Raw genomic sequence first — 18,352 nt, 5'->3', positions numbered from 1 at the left:
GTGAGTTACATTAACAAACACCTGAGTGAAGATGAGCTACATTAACAAACACCTGAGTGAAGATGAGTTACATTAACAAACACCTGAGTTAAGATGAGTTACATAAACAAACACCTGAGTGAAGATGAGTTACATTAACAAACACCTGAGTTAAGATGAGTTACATTAACAAACACCTGAGTGAAGATGAGTTACATTAACAAACACCTGAGTAAAGATCTGCTACATAAACAAACGCCAGAGTGAAGATGAGTTACATTAACAAACACCTGAGTTAAGATGAGTTACATAAACAAACACCTGAGTGAAGATGAGCTACATTAACAAACACCTGAGTTAAGATGAGTTACATAAACAAACACCTGAGTTAAGATGAGTTACATAAACAAACACCTGAGTTAAGATGAGTTACATTAACAAACACCTGAGTGAAGATGAGTTACATTAACAAACACCTGAGTGAAGATGAGTTACATTAACAAACACCTGAGTGAAGATGAGTTACATTAACAAACACCTGAGTGAAGATGAGTTACATTAACAAACACCTGAGTTAAGATGAGTTACATAAACAAACACCTGAGTGAAGATTAGCTACATTAACAAACACCTGAGTTAAGATGAGTTACATTAACAAACACCTGAGTGAAGATGAGTTACATTAACAAACACCTGAGTTAAGATGAGTTACATTAACAAACACCTGAGTTAAGATTAGTTACATTAACAAACACCTGAGTTAAGATGAGTTACATTAACAAACACCTGAGTGAAGATGAATTACATAAACAAACACCTGAGTGAAGATGAATTACATAAACAAACACCTGAGTGAAGATGAGTTACATAAACAAACACCTGAGTGAAGATGAGTTACATTAATGAACACCTGAGTAAAGGTCTGCTACATAAACAAACACCTGAGTGAAGATGAGTTACATTAATGAACACCTGAGTGAAGATGAGCTACATTAACAAACACCTGAGTGAGGGTGAGTTACATTAACAAACACCTGAGTGAAGATGAGCTACATTAACAAACACCTGAGTGAAGATCAGTTACATTAACAAACACCTGAGTTAAGATGAGTTACATAAACAAACACCTGAGTGAAGATGAGTTACATTAACAAACACCTGAGTTAAGATGAGTTACATTAACAAACACCTGAGTGAAGATGAGTTACATTAACAAACACCTGAGTAAAGATCTGCTACATAAACAAACGCCAGAGTGAAGATGAGTTACATTAACAAACACCTGAGTTAAGATGAGTTACATAAACAAACACCTGAGTGAAGATGAGCTACATTAACAAACACCTGAGTTAAGATGAGTTACATAAACAAACACCTGAGTTAAGATGAGTTACATAAACAAACACCTGAGTTAAGATGAGTTACATTAACAAACACCTGAGTGAAGATGAGTTACATTAACAAACACCTGAGTGAAGATGAGTTACATTAACAAACACCTGAGTGAAGATGAGTTACATTAACAAACACCTGAGTGAAGATGAGTTACATTAACAAACACCTGAGTTAAGATGAGTTACATAAACAAACACCTGAGTGAAGATTAGCTACATTAACAAACACCTGAGTTAAGATGAGTTACATTAACAAACACCTGAGTGAAGATGAGTTACATTAACAAACACCTGAGTTAAGATGAGTTACATTAACAAACACCTGAGTTAAGATTAGTTACATTAACAAACACCTGAGTTAAGATGAGTTACATTAACAAACACCTAAGTTAAGATGAGTTACATTAACAAACACCTGAGTTAAGATGAGTTACATTAACAAACACCTGAGTTAAGATGAGTTACATTAACAAACACCTGAGTGAAGATGAATTACATTAACAAACACCTGAGTTAAGATGAGTTACATTAACAAACACCTGAGTTAAGATGAGTTACATTAACAAACACCTGAGTGAAGATGAGTTACATTAACAAACACCTGAGTTAAGATGAGTTACATTAACAAACACCTGAGTGAAGATGAGTTACATTAACAAACACCTGAGTTAAGATGAGTTACATTAACAAACACCTGAGTTAAGATGAGTTACATTAACAAACACCTGAGTGAAGATGAGTTACATTAACAAACACCTGAGTGAAGATGAGTTACATTAACAAACACCTGAGTGAAGATGAGTTACATTAACAAACACCTGAGTTAAGATGAGCTACATTAACAAACACCTGAGTTACGATGAGTTACATTAACAAACACCTGAGTTACGATGAGTTACATTAACAAACACCTGAGTTACGATGAGTTACATTTACAAATAACGTTCAAGTCTCAATACTGTAAAATAATAAGTTTTATATATGCTGATCAGGTGTTACACAAATGTTATACATAATTATCCCCTCTATTATTATTCTCAAAAGAATATTGGGTTTATGTTGAAACATAGAGTGTAATTTGTTGTCAGCTGGGGACGGCTCTTGCTTCATAAGTTATACTCAAAAAATGGTAATAACACCACTGCAAACAAACCATAGAAATATACAGTGGACCCCCGGTTTACGATATTATTTCATTCCAGAAGTATGTTCAGGTGCCAGTACTGACCGAATTTGTTCCCATAAGGAATATTGTGAATTAGATTAGTCCATTTCAGACCCCCAAACATACACGTACAAACGCACTTACATAAATACACTTACATAACTGGTCGCATTGGGAGCTGATCGTAAACCAGGGGTCTACTGTACCTAGTTGGATGAATCTTATTGTAGCCAGTTGCCCAGTGGCTTACACACTGGCCTGGAGTTTTACCAGTCATTCTCCATGGGTTCAAATTCCACCTGTTCCATGGTCTGTTTCATAAGTTATAATTTTTTTTAAACGAGTTGATACTGTGTGATTATTTTCATAGTTCTGATAAGATACGATTATAATTGGTGTCATAATTACTGTTGTCATATTCATATGGGGAGCTAGTAACTTTCTCCTGGATAAATTACTAAATTTAAAAAGAAAAACTTTTGTTTTTCTCTTGGTGGGTTTGTTGAAAAAATAACAGGGAAGCACTAAATGCCCCACCATCAAAGTGGCTTTCTTTGTACTTAACAAATCAAAATTGTAATTACACATTGTAACCTTTGCAAAGAAATGAAAATTTTTATTCTTCATTCTTTTATTCTTTAAACCCATATGGATCATACAGTGACTGGGGAATGGGAGGTTAAATTCAAGGAAGGGAAAAGTAGTTAAAATTCTTTAGATCAAGATCCCCTTGTCAGCATCAATGCATCCCTCCATTCCCTTGAATGAAGTACTCAGAGAAGGAGAGAAAGAAACGTGACAACCACATAGTACTACATACCAATGAACAGAGACAGATTTCGTCTTGCTCGTTCTCTTAGGGATTTCTTCTTTTCTTCGGCATTCTCTTCATTTTCGTCTTCCATTTTCTCCTCCTCTTCGACTTTACCATCCTGGATACTTGACTCACTGTTTACCTTTGCCTCCTCTTCTGGAGGAGGAGAGTAACCCATCACCTCCTCCATCTTGTCAAAGTTATCCTCCATGCCATTACTCAAGAGGTTGTCAATATCTTCTGTGAAGCTGATGAAGTTGGGGTTTTTCATTCTAGGCATCTCTGGACTGCTGGGCCATTCAAATCCCTCTGTTTCAACTTGAGTGTCATAGGGGTCAGAATATCCATATGCTGATGGCTTCTTGCGAGACAACTCCGGACTGCTGGGCCACTCGAAGTTGTACTCCTCCTCTGTCTCTTCAGCCACTTGTGGCATGTGAGACTTGGAGGCATCGCCATTTTCGTCTGACCATGCCAACTCTGTCTCTGTCTCGCTTTCGTAGGCATTGTGGTAAACTGTTTTCCTGGGGAGCTCTGGGCTGTTCTCTGGCCATATGAAGCCATTTTTTTCTTCCTGTGTATTTTGCTCACCTGGTTTATCCTTCTTACTAATGTACAATTCTGGACTCCCAGAAGGCCAAGTGAAAGTATCTTGCTCCTCCTGTTCAACCTTTTTATTAATGTGCAAGACAGGACTACCAGACGGCCACTCAAATGTAGCTAGCTCACTGGCTGAGTCTGCAGTATCATCCAGCTTCTTCCTTGGAAGTTCTGGACTTCCTGACTGCCATTCAAATGGCTCAAGGGAGCTACTCTTTTCAATATTTCCCTTGGAGCTGCTCCTACTGGCACCTGTCTGTGTAGGAGTATCATTTTCGATGTTCTGGTAGCGAGGTGCTCTAGAGAGTGGTGGGCTCTCGCTGGGCCACTCAAAAGTACCCAACTCAGAAACTGATTTATTGGATGCTGCCAACTTGTCACATTTCTTGTACAGTTCTGTGAGGTCTGTTTTTGAGGCAGAACTGTCAACCGGCCAGGAGAATGGCTTCAATTCTTCATCACCATCCTCGTCTACATTATCACATGGTGATGTCACCTGCAAATTCGTGTCTGAGTTAGTTCTGGAGACATGCTCCTTACCATCTGGACTAGTTCTAGTTCCCAGTTCCTCCAGCTTTGGTTTCTCTTCACTGAGGTTAACAGGGAACTTGCTGAGTGAGGATCTAGATTTCTTCATGGACCGGGACTTAGTGAGGGAGAAGAAATGACCTTCCTCACCTGCACTTTCACTGGAGTCATCTGAAGTGCTGGAGGACTCAGAGTCACTAGAGATGGACCGATCACCTGCATTCTTGTCTTTAAATTGTTTTATGCTGCTACTAGATGTTCTAAATTTGTCACTAGATTTTGTTTTTGAAAGATTACTGGAACTGTGGTTGCTCAAAGTTTTCTTAACACCAATTTTACTGGAGGAGCCACTCCTACTGCTCTCACCAATGTCTATGTCAGGTCCAAGTGATAATTTCTTTTCTCCTAGAATGCTGGACCTAGAGCTGCTCCTGGATTTTTCTATCTCCCCCATACCAGAACGGGAGTTGTTTCCTGAGAGGGATTTAGCCAGGTTCGAAGAAGAGCTGTTGCGTGAGGTAGACTCCACTGTAGCCTGTGAGCTGTTCCGTGACCTGCGGCCAACTAAATTGGATGAAGAATTGTTGCAGGAGCGATTACTCTCCAACACATTGTCTGAGGAACCCCTCTTAATCACCCGTGGTGAAGTGCGGGACGAAGGACGGCTCTGGTTCTCTCCCGATGACCCAAGAGCCTCATCCCTGGTGGTCTGCCGCCTTCTACACTTAAGAACAACAGTAACAACAGGAACTTCTTCCTCACTGTCTGAGGAAGATGAGTTTGATGTGGATGTCTTGCTGGCCTGGGGAGACTGGCGAAAGTGACGCATAGATCCACTACGCCTCATGGCATCCACCATTCCCTTGGAATGTCTCCTCTCCACCACCTTTGTTTTGGACAATGTCTTTTCCAATGGAACCTTGTCATCACGTTTGTCTTCCTCATCACTACTCGATTCGTCCTCCTCCACAACTTTGGTCTGTGATGATGTTTTAGAGAGGTCCGATCCAGACCCTCGTGATCGCTGTCGACCAACTTCTTCCACTTTAGGACCTGGTCTGGTTCTAATACTTCCAGTTGGAGGCCTGTGACTGCTTTTACTATCATCTTCATTTCCTCTTTGTCTTCTTAATCTTCTCAATTCCTCCCTCTTCTCCTCTTGCTGTCTCCTCATGACATCTGTATCATTTGGCTTGATGTCCATATTCAAGACAGATTTCCTACAGTCTTTGTTAGCTATACCCAAATCACCTTTCCTTTCAGAAGCTGGCAAGGCAGCAGAAGTCTTGTTAGCACCAAGGACGGGGGAACGGGGCGGGAGTGGCGAAGTGGATTTGAGACTGCCATCACCCACACTTAAGTTGCCTCGAGAGCATGTGGTTGCTGTGGTAGTGGCTGAGGTGACTGTTGTGGTTGCTGTGGTAGTGGCTGAGGTGACTGTTGTGGTTGCTGTGGTAGTGACTCTGGTGACTGCTGTTGTTACTGGGGCTTCTTCCTTGTCTCTCAGCCATTTAGAAGTAGTGGAAGAGGCAGGTAAACTGTCTGTTGTGGATGTGGAAAATCTTGTTGATAGCTTGAAGGGTGGTGGTGCAGCTAGACCACTGGTCACTGATGTTGTTGGCTTGCTGGGTAAGGCTGGCACAGCTGCTAAATGCCTGAAGGCTCTGGAAGTTGTGCTGGGAGAAGAGGTGGTAGTTAAGGTAGAGGTGGTAGTCGATTTAGAATAAGTAGTTGTGGAATCTTTTGTCTTATCTGTATCAAGTCTATCATTAACCTTTTGGTCTTCTTCATCAGAGCTTTCAGCCGCAGAGCTGAAATCTGCTGGAGCTTTGTTCTTCAAGTTGTCATTGGGAGTGAGGACAGGAAAAACTCTCACAGCATTTGGAGATGGAGGTTCTGCGCTCTTACCCTCATCTTTGGTCAGCTTATTGATAGTATCTTTGCATACTGGTTTAGCTGTCTCAACCTCCTTAGAAGTGTTAATATCATGGCTCAAACTGGAAACTGGGACATTCTCTGACAAATTGTTGAGGTCACGTGTCCTAGCCCTGGTGGATGTGGTGGTTTCAGCGGAATTACCATAAACACGACTGCGCCAACCAGATCCACTTCCTGTATCACTGCCCAAAAAGCTGTTTTCTCTGCTATATGTTGGTCTATAGTTTCCTGTGGTACTGTTGGGTTCGGTGTCCTTCATATAGCTGTTGCTACGGCTATAACTATATCGACTCGTATAGTTGCCAGACCCAGAGCCATATCCAGACCCATACCCGGACCTGTTGAGTTCGGAGCCATAGCCCGACTTAGCATCCGAATTGTAGCCCGATCGATCGAAGTTCGTACTGCTTGTCAGTCGAGAAGTGTAAGCTGTGCCTCCAGGTGACCTCCCACCACTTTCTGAGCGGGAAGAGTCTCGGGAGAGCCTACTGGGAGGAAGACTGGTGGGGGTAGAGAGGTTGTTGTTGTAGATGCTGGAGGATGGAGCTGCTGCTGCAGTGTTGGTGGTGCTTGAGGAATTGTTGCTGGTGGTCGTAGCCAAGGAAGTTGGCCTTATCCTGGTACTGGGGGAGGAAGGCTTCGACTCATCAAACTTAGAAGAGAGTGTCCCCACTGCCGACGGTGATGATGACCCCTTGGAAGCAGTGGTGTCGGCAGTGTAGCCAGACCTGTAGCTCCCACCTCCTGTAAACAAACACAAAGTTGTACACATATAAAAAACTCTATGAACAATCATGCTATATATATCTTTCTCTCTCAACACACCAGCCGTATCCCACCGAGGCGGGGTGGCCCGAAAGGAAAAATGAAAGTTTCTCCCTTTACATTTAGTAATATATACAGGAGAAGAGGTTACTAGCCCCTTGCTCCCGGCATTTTAGTCGCCTCTTACAACATGCATGGCTTATGGAGGAAGAATTCTTTTCCACTTCTCCATGGAGATAAGAGGAAATAAAGAAGAACAAGAACTAGAAAGAAAATAGAAGAAAACCCAGAGGGGTGTGTATATATATGCTGGTACATGTATGTGTAGAGTGACCTAAGTGTAAGTAGAGTTTACCTGGAGAGAGTTCCGGGGGTCAACGCCCCCACAGCCCAGTCTGTGACCAGGCCTCCTGGTGGATCAGAGCCTGATCAACCAGGCTGTTACTGCTGGCTGCACGCAAACCAACGTACGAGCCACAGCCCGGCTGGTCAGGAACCGACTTTAGGTGCTTGTCCAGTGCCAGCTTGAAGACTGCCAGGGGTCTGTTGGTAATCCCCCCTGTTTATGAGACAGAAAAAAGGACACCAACAATCCTACCATCATGTAAAACAATTACAGGTTTTCGTTGTACACTCGTAGTACCTCCCTGGGTGGTTGTTGTCTACCAACCTACTACCACAGGATGGTAGTACCTCCCTGGGTGGTTGTTGTCTACCAACCTACTACCACAGGATGGTAGTACCTCCCTGGGTGGTTGTTGTCTACCAACCTACTACCACAGGATGGTAGTACCTCCCTGGGTGGTTGTTGTCTACCAACCTACTACCACAGGATGGTAGTACCTCCCTGGATGGTTGCTGTCTACCAACCTACTACCACAGGATGGTAGTACCTCCCTGGGTGGTTGTTGTCTACCAACCTACTACCACAGGATGGTAGTACCTCCCTGGATGGTTGCTGTCTACCAACCTACTACCACAGGATGGTAGTACCTCCATGGATGGTTGCTGTCTACCAACCTACTGCCACAGGATGGTAGTACCTCCCTGGATGGTTGTTGTCTACCAACCTACTACCACAGGATGGTAGTACCTCCCTGGATGGTTGCTATGGAAAATTTTATAGGGTGCTTACCTGTATGTACCTCAACATTATATACATACCAGTAATCTCATTGGGAGACAACCATATTGTTTACCGTAGTCACCCCGTGTAGACATGTGAGAAAACTTAACCACCCCTGGTCACGGCAGGTGGTCCCTTCGACCTCACAATCTTATCCATATCTATCCAAGACCAGTATGGATTGGATAGCACCCACAAGTACGGTGCTACTAATTAATTGTGGACTGTATAGATTATATTAGTGTAACTGAATGAAGGGGGGGGGGGTAGGTTACACATGGATATATCCATCAAGGAAAACCACTTGTACATAATCTCTCCACTTACCAGATATTCTCTGGTGGTCACTTGATGTAGCTGGATCACTCATAACCTATCCAATTACAACATACCTAACTGGCCAGTATCAGTCTGCTATAACTAGAAGGGTTACTTAACTGTGGGTGATTGATACTCCTTATTTCCTCCATTCACCATCTCATTTCGATGTTCTGCTACACCGACACGGTTCTCATTCCAGCAGGACGAGGTACCCATCGGTTTGTCCCGGTTTAGAAGTCGTGCTTCCATAAAGCTTCCCTATCCTCGGTACGAGAATCACACATTCACTCGGAGCAGGGCGATCTATTTCACATCCCGCATTCTCTTAACTCAATGTTATTATCACTGATTACATTACCATTCACAAGACGATTTAACATCTCATAATTATTATACACATTAGAGGTCACTCCATTAAGATCTGAGGCCGATGAGCGAGGATTAACACACTGGTATTTCCCCTGGACACACACCATGGCCGTGCACCAGTCACACCCCGTCAAACCATTATTCACTAATTTTACCACCCTTTTACGGTGGTGCTGTATAGTCCTTGTGGCTTAGCGCTTCTTTTTGATTATAATAATAATAATTTTACGGTGGTCCCGTAAATCACGTTCCCTCACTCTTCACCAGGAACAGTTACGACACTTCCTATTATGAAATGAGGCCTATATTAATCCTTAGGCCGCCGTGAATGCCAATTTCGTGGTTCCATGCTTTCCCAGCCTCCTCACCACATTCAAAACACTTCCGCCACCCCAATGGCCCGAGTCGCCCCAAACCCCCGCACATCCGCGCATGCGCAAAGGGAACTCTTGGTTCTACCCTATTGTCAAATACATTTTTGACTCACATCAACACATCAAACACCTACCAGGCGCCACAGCTTTGGAAAATCAAAAATTTTCCACAGTTGCTGTCTACCCACCTACTACCTACAATATATATATATATATATATATATATATATATATATATATATATATATATATATATATATATATATATATATGTGTGTGTGTGTGTGTGTATTTTATTTTATGTTATTCAATTTTTGATACATGCTTCAATCACATTTATGAAAAATTACATTATACAGAGGAGCTTTATAAGAGCTGACTGTATTTTCAATTCTGATACTATTCTGACTCATGGAAGGTAACATGTAGCAATAAATGTACAGTATAATGAAGTTTAAAAACTGTAGTGTAAAGCACCCTTCTGGCAAGACAGTGATGGAGTGAATGATGGTGAAAGTTTTTCTTTTTCGAGCCACCCTGCCTTGGTGGGAATAGGCCGGTGTGTTAATAAAAAAAAATATAATGAAGACACACATGCAATGTATTGGAAACTTTGAATTAGGAGACATTTCTCAGTACAATGATGATGTCTCACATTGATTTGTAAGAGGGCAGATTAAATGGACATTAACAGTATATCAATTATTAATACCTGTGCCAGAACTATAGCCGGTTTTGTTGACATCTGAGGAGTATCCGGTTGGCAGGCGTTCCTGAGATGCTGAGAGGTCCCTGGTGAGTGCTGCTCTATATGATACTGTGGGTACACCAGCAGTGTTGCTGTTGTTGCTGCTGCCATACCTCCCACTGCTGTATGTGGGTGTACTCAGCTGTAACATCATAAGTAAAAGTTACTATCATAAACATCGATATTATTATTATTATTTCAGCGCACCGGCCACCTCCCACCAAGGTAGGGTGACCTAAACAAAATGTTTTTTCTTTTCATATTTAGTTACATTACTGTTATTAATTATATATTATTGTTGTTGCTTTTATTAGTGAATTATATTAGTTCCAATTAAAACATGTACAGACATGTTTTAAATAAAACACTATTAAAAATTGTATTCGTGTCCAAATTATACACCATAAATTTGGGGAAGACTAAGCATCAGCTATCACTGCATGTCAAATCCTGTCTGAACACACCATAGGTAAGGTTATTGTTGTTTGAGAAAGGCCTACTGTCCCTTGATATAGAACACCTAAGCTCCAGCTCTCTTGGGAATGATTACAAGGATCCCAATGGGAATAAGTTACTTTGACTCCCCCTACTTACCTCTACCACTACTACCTGCACTACCAACATTACCTCTACCACTACTACCTGCACTACCAACATTACCTCTACCACTACTACCTGCACTACCAACATTACCTCTACCACTACTACTTGCACTACCAGCATTACCTCTACCACTACTACCTGCACTACCAACATTACCTCTACCACTACTACCTGCACTACCAACATTACCTCTACCACTACTACTTGCAATACCAGCATTACCTCTACCACTACTACCTGCACTACCAACATTACCTCTACCACTACTACCTGCACTACCAACATTACCTCTACCACTACTACCTGCACTACCAACATTACCTCTACCACTACTACCTGCACTACCAACATTACCTCTACCACTACTACCTGCACTACCAACATTACCTCTACCACTACTACCTGCACTACCAACATTACCTCTACCACTACTACCTGCACTACCAACATTACCTCTACCACTACTACCTGCACTACCAACATTACCTCTACCACTACTACCTGCACTACCAACATTACCTCTACCACTACTACCTGCACTACCAACATTACCTCTACCACTACTACTTGCAATACCAGCATTACCTCTACCACTACTACCTGCACTACCAACATTACCTCTACCACTACTACCTGCACTACCAACATTACCTCTACCACTACTACCTGCACTACCAACATTACCTCTACCACTACTACCTGCACTACCAACATTACCTCTACCACTACTACCTGCACTACCAACATTACCTCTACCACTACTACCTGCACTACCAACATTACCTCTACCACTACTACCTGCACTACCAACATTACCTCTACCACTACTACTTGCACTACCAACATTACCTCTACCACTACTACCTGCACTACCAACATTACCTCTACCACTACTACTTGCACTACCAACATTACCTCTACCACTACTACTTGCACTACCAACATTACCTCTACCACTACTACCTGCACTACCAACATTACCTCTACCACTACTACTTGCACTACCAACATTACCTCTACCACTACTACTTGCACTACCAGCATTACCTCTACCACTACTACCTGCACTACCAACATTACCTCTACCACTACTACTTGCACTACCAACATTACCTCTACCACTACTACCTGCACTACCAACATTACCTCTACCACTACTACCTGCACTACCAACATTACCTCTACCACTACTACCTGCACTACCAACATTACCTCTACCACTACTACTTGCACTACCAACATTACCTCTACCACTACTACCTGCACTACCAACATTACCTCTACCACTACTACCTGCACTACCAACATTACCTCTACCACTACTACCTGCACTACCAACATTACCTCTACCACTGCTACCTGCACTACCAGCATTACCTCTACCACTACTACTTGCACTACCAACATTACCTCTACCACTACTACTTGCACTACCAACATTACCTCTACCACTACTACCTGCACTACCAACATTACCTCTACCACTACTACTTGCACTACCAGCATTACCTCTACCACTACTACCTGCACTACCAACATTACCTCTACCACTACTACTTGCACTACCAACATTACCTCTACCACTACTACTTGCACTACCAACATTACCTCTACCACTACTACCTGCACTACCAACATTACCTCTACCACTACTACTTGCACTACCAGCATTACCTCTACCACTACTACCTGCACTACCAACATTACCTCTACCACTACTACTTGCACTACCAGCATTACCTCTACCACTACTACCTGCACTACCAACATTACCTCTACCACTACTACCTGCACTACCAACATTACCTCTACCACTACTACCTGCACTACCAACATTACCTCTACCACTACTACCTGCACTACCAACATTACCTCTACCACTACTACCTGCACTACCAACATTACCTCTACCACTACTACTTGCACTACCAACATTACCTCTACCACTACTACTTGCACTACCAACATTACCTCTACCACTACTACCTGCACTACCAACATTACCTCTACCACTACTACTTGCACTACCAACATTACCTCTACCACTACTACCTGCACTACCAACATTACCTCTACCACTACTACCTGCACTACCAACATTACCTCTACCACTACTACTTGCACTACCAACATTACCTCTACCACTACTACTTGCACTACCAACATTACCTCTACCACTACTACCTGCACTACCAACATTACCTCTACCACTACTACTTGCACTACCAACATTACCTCTACCACTACTACTTGCACTACCAACATTACCTCTACCACTACTACTTGCACTACCAACATTACCTCTACCACTACTACCTGCACTACCAACATTACCTCTACCACTACTACCTGCACTACCAACATTACCTCTACCACTACTACCTGCACTACCAACATTACCTCTACCACTACTACCTGCACTACCAACATTACCTCTACCACTACTACTTGCACTACCAACATTACCTCTACTATTGCTGCACTCTAACAGCACCTTTCAAGGCAGGTGAAATTGCCGACCTAGAAAATGTACAGAGAACTTTCACGGCGCGCATAACGGAGATAAAACACCTCAATTACTGGGAGCGCTTGAGGTTTCTAAACCTGTATTCCCTGGAACGCAGGAGGGAGAGATACATGATTATATACACCTGGAAAATCCTAGAGGGACTAGTACCGAACTTGCACACGAAAATCACTCACTACGAAAGCAAAAGACTTGGCAGACGATGCACCATCCCCCCAATGAAAAGCAGGGGTGTCACTAGCACGTTAAGAGACCATACAATAAGTGTCAGGGGACCGAGACTGTTCAACTGCCTCCCAGCACACATAAGGGGGATTACCAACAGACCCCTGGCAGTCTTCAAGCTGGCACTGGACAAGCACCTAAAGGCAGTTCCTGATCAGCCGGGCTGTGGCTCGTACGTTGGTTTGCGTGCAGCCAGCAGCAACAGCCTGGTTGATCAGGCGCTGATCCACCAGGAGGCCTGGTCACAGACCGGGCCGCGGGGGCGTTGACCCCCGAAACTCTCTCCAGGTAAACTCCAGGTACCACTACTACCTGCACTACCAGCATTACCTCTACCACTACTACCTGCACTACCAACATTACCTCTACCACTACTACCTGCACTACCAACATTACCTCTACCACTACTACTTGCACTACCAGCATTACCTCTACCACTACTACCTGCACTACCAGCATTACCTCTACCACTACTACTTGCACTACCAACATTACCTCTACCACTACTACCTGCACTACCAGCATTACCTCTACCACTACTACCTGCACTACCAACATTACCTCTACCACTACTACCTGCACTACCAACATTACCTCTACCACTACTACCTGCACTACCAACATTACCTCTACCACTACTACCTGCACTACCAGCATTACCTCTACCACTACTACCTGCACTACCAACATTACCTCTACCACTACTACCTGCACTACCAACATTACCTCTACCACTACTACCTGCACTACCAACATTACCTCTACCACTACTACTTGCACTACCAGCATTACCTCTACCACTACTACTTGCACTACCAACATTACCTCTACCACTACTACTTGCACTACCAACATTACCTCTACCACTACTACCTGCACTACCAACATTACCTCTACCACTACTACCTGCACTACCAACATTACCTCTACCACTACTACTTGCACTACCAACATTACCTCTACCACTACTACTTGCACTACCAACATTACCTCTACCACTACTACTTGCACTACCAACATTACCTCTACCACTACTACTTGCACTACCAACATTACCTCTACCACTACTACTTGCACTACCAGCATTACCTCTACCACTACTACCTGTGCTACCAGCATTACCTCTACCACTACTACCTGCACTACCAGCATTACCTCTACCACTACCACTTCCAATACCAGCATTACCTCTACCACTACCACTTACACTACCAGCATTACCTCAACCACAATTTCTCCACTTCCTTCTTCCTCTATGTGTCCCATTCCTGTCACCCTCTATAAAGATATTAACTAACACCCTCTTCTATATATGCTGGCTCCCTCACCTTCATGTGTTAATATAACTTGTAAATGGTCCAAGTTAGATGGAAAAGTTATCATGACCTTCTCTTAGGTGCAGGTTATTTGTGTATGTAGGGTAAGTGCCTTTATGTGTACCTGTACCTAAATAAACTTAATTCTTAATTGTATATCACCGAATTTGATTTACTACCTTTTTTATTAGCCAATCTTGTCCCTGGATATTAAAAGTGGCACCCAAGATGGATACTAGTGGTGCTTGAAGTGCCAAGAAGAATAAATGCAAAATTATAAGCAAAATATTGAGATCTTAGATATGGTTAAAGGTTGCACGTATGTGGTGCAGATGACCTGTCCTCTAAGTCTAGATGAAGCAACAATTTGTACAATTAGAAAATGAGATCGAGCTTCTGCAATGAGTAATCCACGTTGCGACCGCCTAAAATGAATGACAACGAAGTCCGTATGGGTGAATAAAACAGAAAATTTAATAAATCCATTGGTTGAGCAAACAAAGATGTCCCCCTATATGGGATAAGTCGCTGTCATACCATAAAACAGAGTCCCATAACTCAATTGGTAGCGCCCTCATTTCCCACACTGAGGTCTGTAGTGTGATCCCCGGTACGGGCGGAAACATTAGGACATGTTTCCTTAAGACACCTGCTGTCCATGTTCACCTAGCAGTAAAATAGGTACCTGGGTGTTAGCTGACTGGTGTGGGTCACCATCCTGGGGACAAAACTGACATAATTTGGAGGAAATGCTCAACATAACTAGGTACTTTCTATACAGTAGTATGTCAATGATGTCAGCTATGGTCTGTATACCTTGTACATGTACTTGTATACCTTGTACATGTACTAGTAGAAATAAAGATTACCATTATAAGGACAGCCTTGTACCAACACAAGGACCACAGTCCTGCCACAACTATAGCCAACTCTCTCTACACACTTTAAGACCAACAGGTACTGCGCCACTAACTAGGCTTTCATATTACATCACTGCATATTTTTGTATTATTACTCAAAATGAAATTATCATTTAAAAACTTTTGGCTATTTTTTGGATGTTACATTATTCTTATAATCAACAGCTGTGACAGATGTTACATTATTATTATTATTATTATTATTATTATTATAAAGAACTGTGACAGATGTTACATAATAATCGTTTAAAAACTTTTGGCTAATTTTTGGAGGTCTCGAGAACCTAACCTCATTTTACTCATATGTTTTTCAGTCTGGTTAAAACAATACCAGTTAGTTCAATAACTTTATTATGCACCTAAGTAAGAAAGTAAGTTTATTCAGGTATACACAAGTACAGTTACATTGATTATCATACATAGCAGCATATGTGTAGACAACCTGGGATAACACAAAAAAGTCAGAATGACATAACCCAAAAAAGTCAAAATGACATAACCCCAAAAAGCCAGAGTGACATAACCCAAAAAAGTCAGACAAAGTGACTTATTTTCATGCTGTGGATGGTAGTCAGTAGATTACAGAGGTACATAATGGGTCCAGGGACTGGTCCACATAATGGGTCCAGGGACTGGTCCACATAATGGGTCCAGGGACTGGTCCACATAATGGGTCCAGGAACTGGGCCACATAATGGGTCCAGGGACTGGTCCACATAATGGGTCCAGGGACTGGTCCACATAATGGGTCCAGGGACTGGTCCACATAATGGGTCCAGGGACTGGTCCACATAATGGGTCCAGGGACTGGTCCACATAATGGGTCCAGGGACTGGTCCACATAATGGGTCCAGGGACTGGTCCACATAATGGGTCCAGGGACTGGTCCACATAATGGGTCCAGGAACTGGGCCACATAATGGGTCCAGGGACTGGTCCACATAATGGGTCCAGGGACTGGTCCACATAATGGGTCCAGGAACTGGGCCACATAATGGGTCCAGGGACTGGTCCACATAATGGGTCCAGGGACTGGTTCACATAATGGGTCCAGGGACTGGTCCACATAATGGGTCTAGGGACTGGTCCACATAATGGGTCCAGGGACTGGTCCACATAATGGGTCCAGGGACTGGTCCACATAATGGGTCTAGGGACTGGTCCACATAATGGGTCCAGGGACTGGTCCACATAATGGGTCCAAAGACTGGTCCACATAATGGGTCCAGGGACTGGGCCACATAATGGGTCCAGGGACTGGGCCACATAATGGGTCCAGGGACTGGTCCACATAATGGGTCCACGGACTGGGCCACATAATGGGTCCAGGGACTGGGCCACATAATGGGTCCAGGGACTGGTCCACATAATGGGTCCAGGGACTGGGCCACATAATGGGTCCAGGGACTGGGCCACATAATGGGTCCAGGGACTGGGCCACATAATGGGTCCAGGGACTGGGCCACATAATGGGTCCAGGGACTGGGCCACATAACGGGTCCAGGCACTGGGCCACATAATGGGTCCAGGGACTGGTCCACATAATGGGTCCAGGGGCTGGTCCACATAATGGGTCCAGGGACTCGGCCACATAATGGGTCCAGGGACTGGTCCACATAATGTCTGCACTCTGAAGGAGTCCTTGATGTGGTAAATACAGTGCCTGTACTCTGAAGGAGTCCTTGAGGTGGTAAATACAGTGCCTGTACTCTGAAGGAGTCCTTGAGGTGGGAAGTACAGTGCCTGCACTCTGAAGGAGTCCTTGAGGTGGTAAGTACAGTGCCTGTACTCTGAAGGAGTCCTTGAGGTGGTAAATACAGTGCCTGTACTCTGAAGAAGTCCTTGAGGTGGTAAATACAGTACCTGTACTCTGAAGGAGTCCTTAAGGTGGGAAGTATAGTACCTGTGCTCTGAAGGAGACCTTGAGGTGGGAAGTACAGTGCCTGTACTCTGAACGAGTCCTTGAGGTGGGAAGTACAGTGCCTGTACTCGGAAGGAGTCCTTGAGGTGGTAAATACAGTACTTGTACTCTGAAGGAGTCCTTGAGGCGGGAAGTACAGTGCCTGTACTCGGAAGGAGTCCTTGAGGTGGTAAGTACAGTGCCTGTACTCTGAAGGAGTCCTTGAGGTGGTAAATACAGTGCCTGTACTCTGAAGGAGTCCTTGAGGTGGTAAATACAGTACCTGTACTCTGAAGGAGTCCTTGAGGTGGGAAGTATAGTACCTGTACTCTGAAGGAGTCCTTGAGGTGGGAAGTACAGTGCTTGTACTCTGAAGGAGTCCTTGAGGTGGTAAGTACAGTGCCTTTACTCTGAAGGAGTCCTTAAGGTGGTAAGTACAGTGCCTGTACTCTGAAGGAGTCCTTGTGGTACGAAGTACAGTGCCTGTACTCTGAAGGAGTCCTTGAGGTGGTAAGTACAGTGCCTGTACTCTGAAGGAGTCCTTGTGGTACGAGGTACAGTGCCTGCACTCTGAAGGAGTCCATGAGGTTGGAAGTACAGTGCCTGTACTCTGAAGGAGTCCTTGAGGTGGGAAGTACAGTGCCTGTACTCTGAAGGAGTCCTTGAGGTGGGAAGTACATGCCTGTACTCTGAAGGAGTCCTCGAGGTGGGAAGTACAGTGCCTGTACTCTGAAGGAGTC

At 43.5% G+C, this 18,352-nt stretch overlaps 1 protein-coding gene across 6 annotated transcripts in view; it reads right to left on the bottom strand.

Moving 5' to 3' along the window:
- LOC128697261 (serine-rich adhesin for platelets-like) overlaps window positions 1-18,352 on the bottom strand; it is a 594,180-nt gene that overhangs the window by 503,952 nt on the left and 71,876 nt on the right. For all 6 annotated transcript variants that reach the window (XM_070104131.1, XM_070104128.1, XM_070104127.1 and 3 more), the window contains exons 2-3: window positions 10,086-10,263; window positions 3,359-7,162 (exon numbers count right to left, since the gene is read on the bottom strand). In XM_070104131.1, the coding sequence (XP_069960232.1) occupies window positions 3,359-7,162; window positions 10,086-10,263 (3,982 nt within the window). The remainder of the gene's footprint in view (window positions 1-3,358; window positions 7,163-10,085; window positions 10,264-18,352) is intronic.

The sequence above is a fragment of the Cherax quadricarinatus genome, chromosome 89, assembly GCF_038502225.1.
Source record: "Cherax quadricarinatus isolate ZL_2023a chromosome 89, ASM3850222v1, whole genome shotgun sequence".
In the NCBI taxonomy this organism is placed as follows: Eukaryota; Metazoa; Arthropoda; class Malacostraca; order Decapoda; family Parastacidae; genus Cherax; species Cherax quadricarinatus.
The sequence above is the reverse complement of the archived record's forward strand: the minus strand, read 5'-3'. Positions and strand labels throughout refer to the sequence as shown.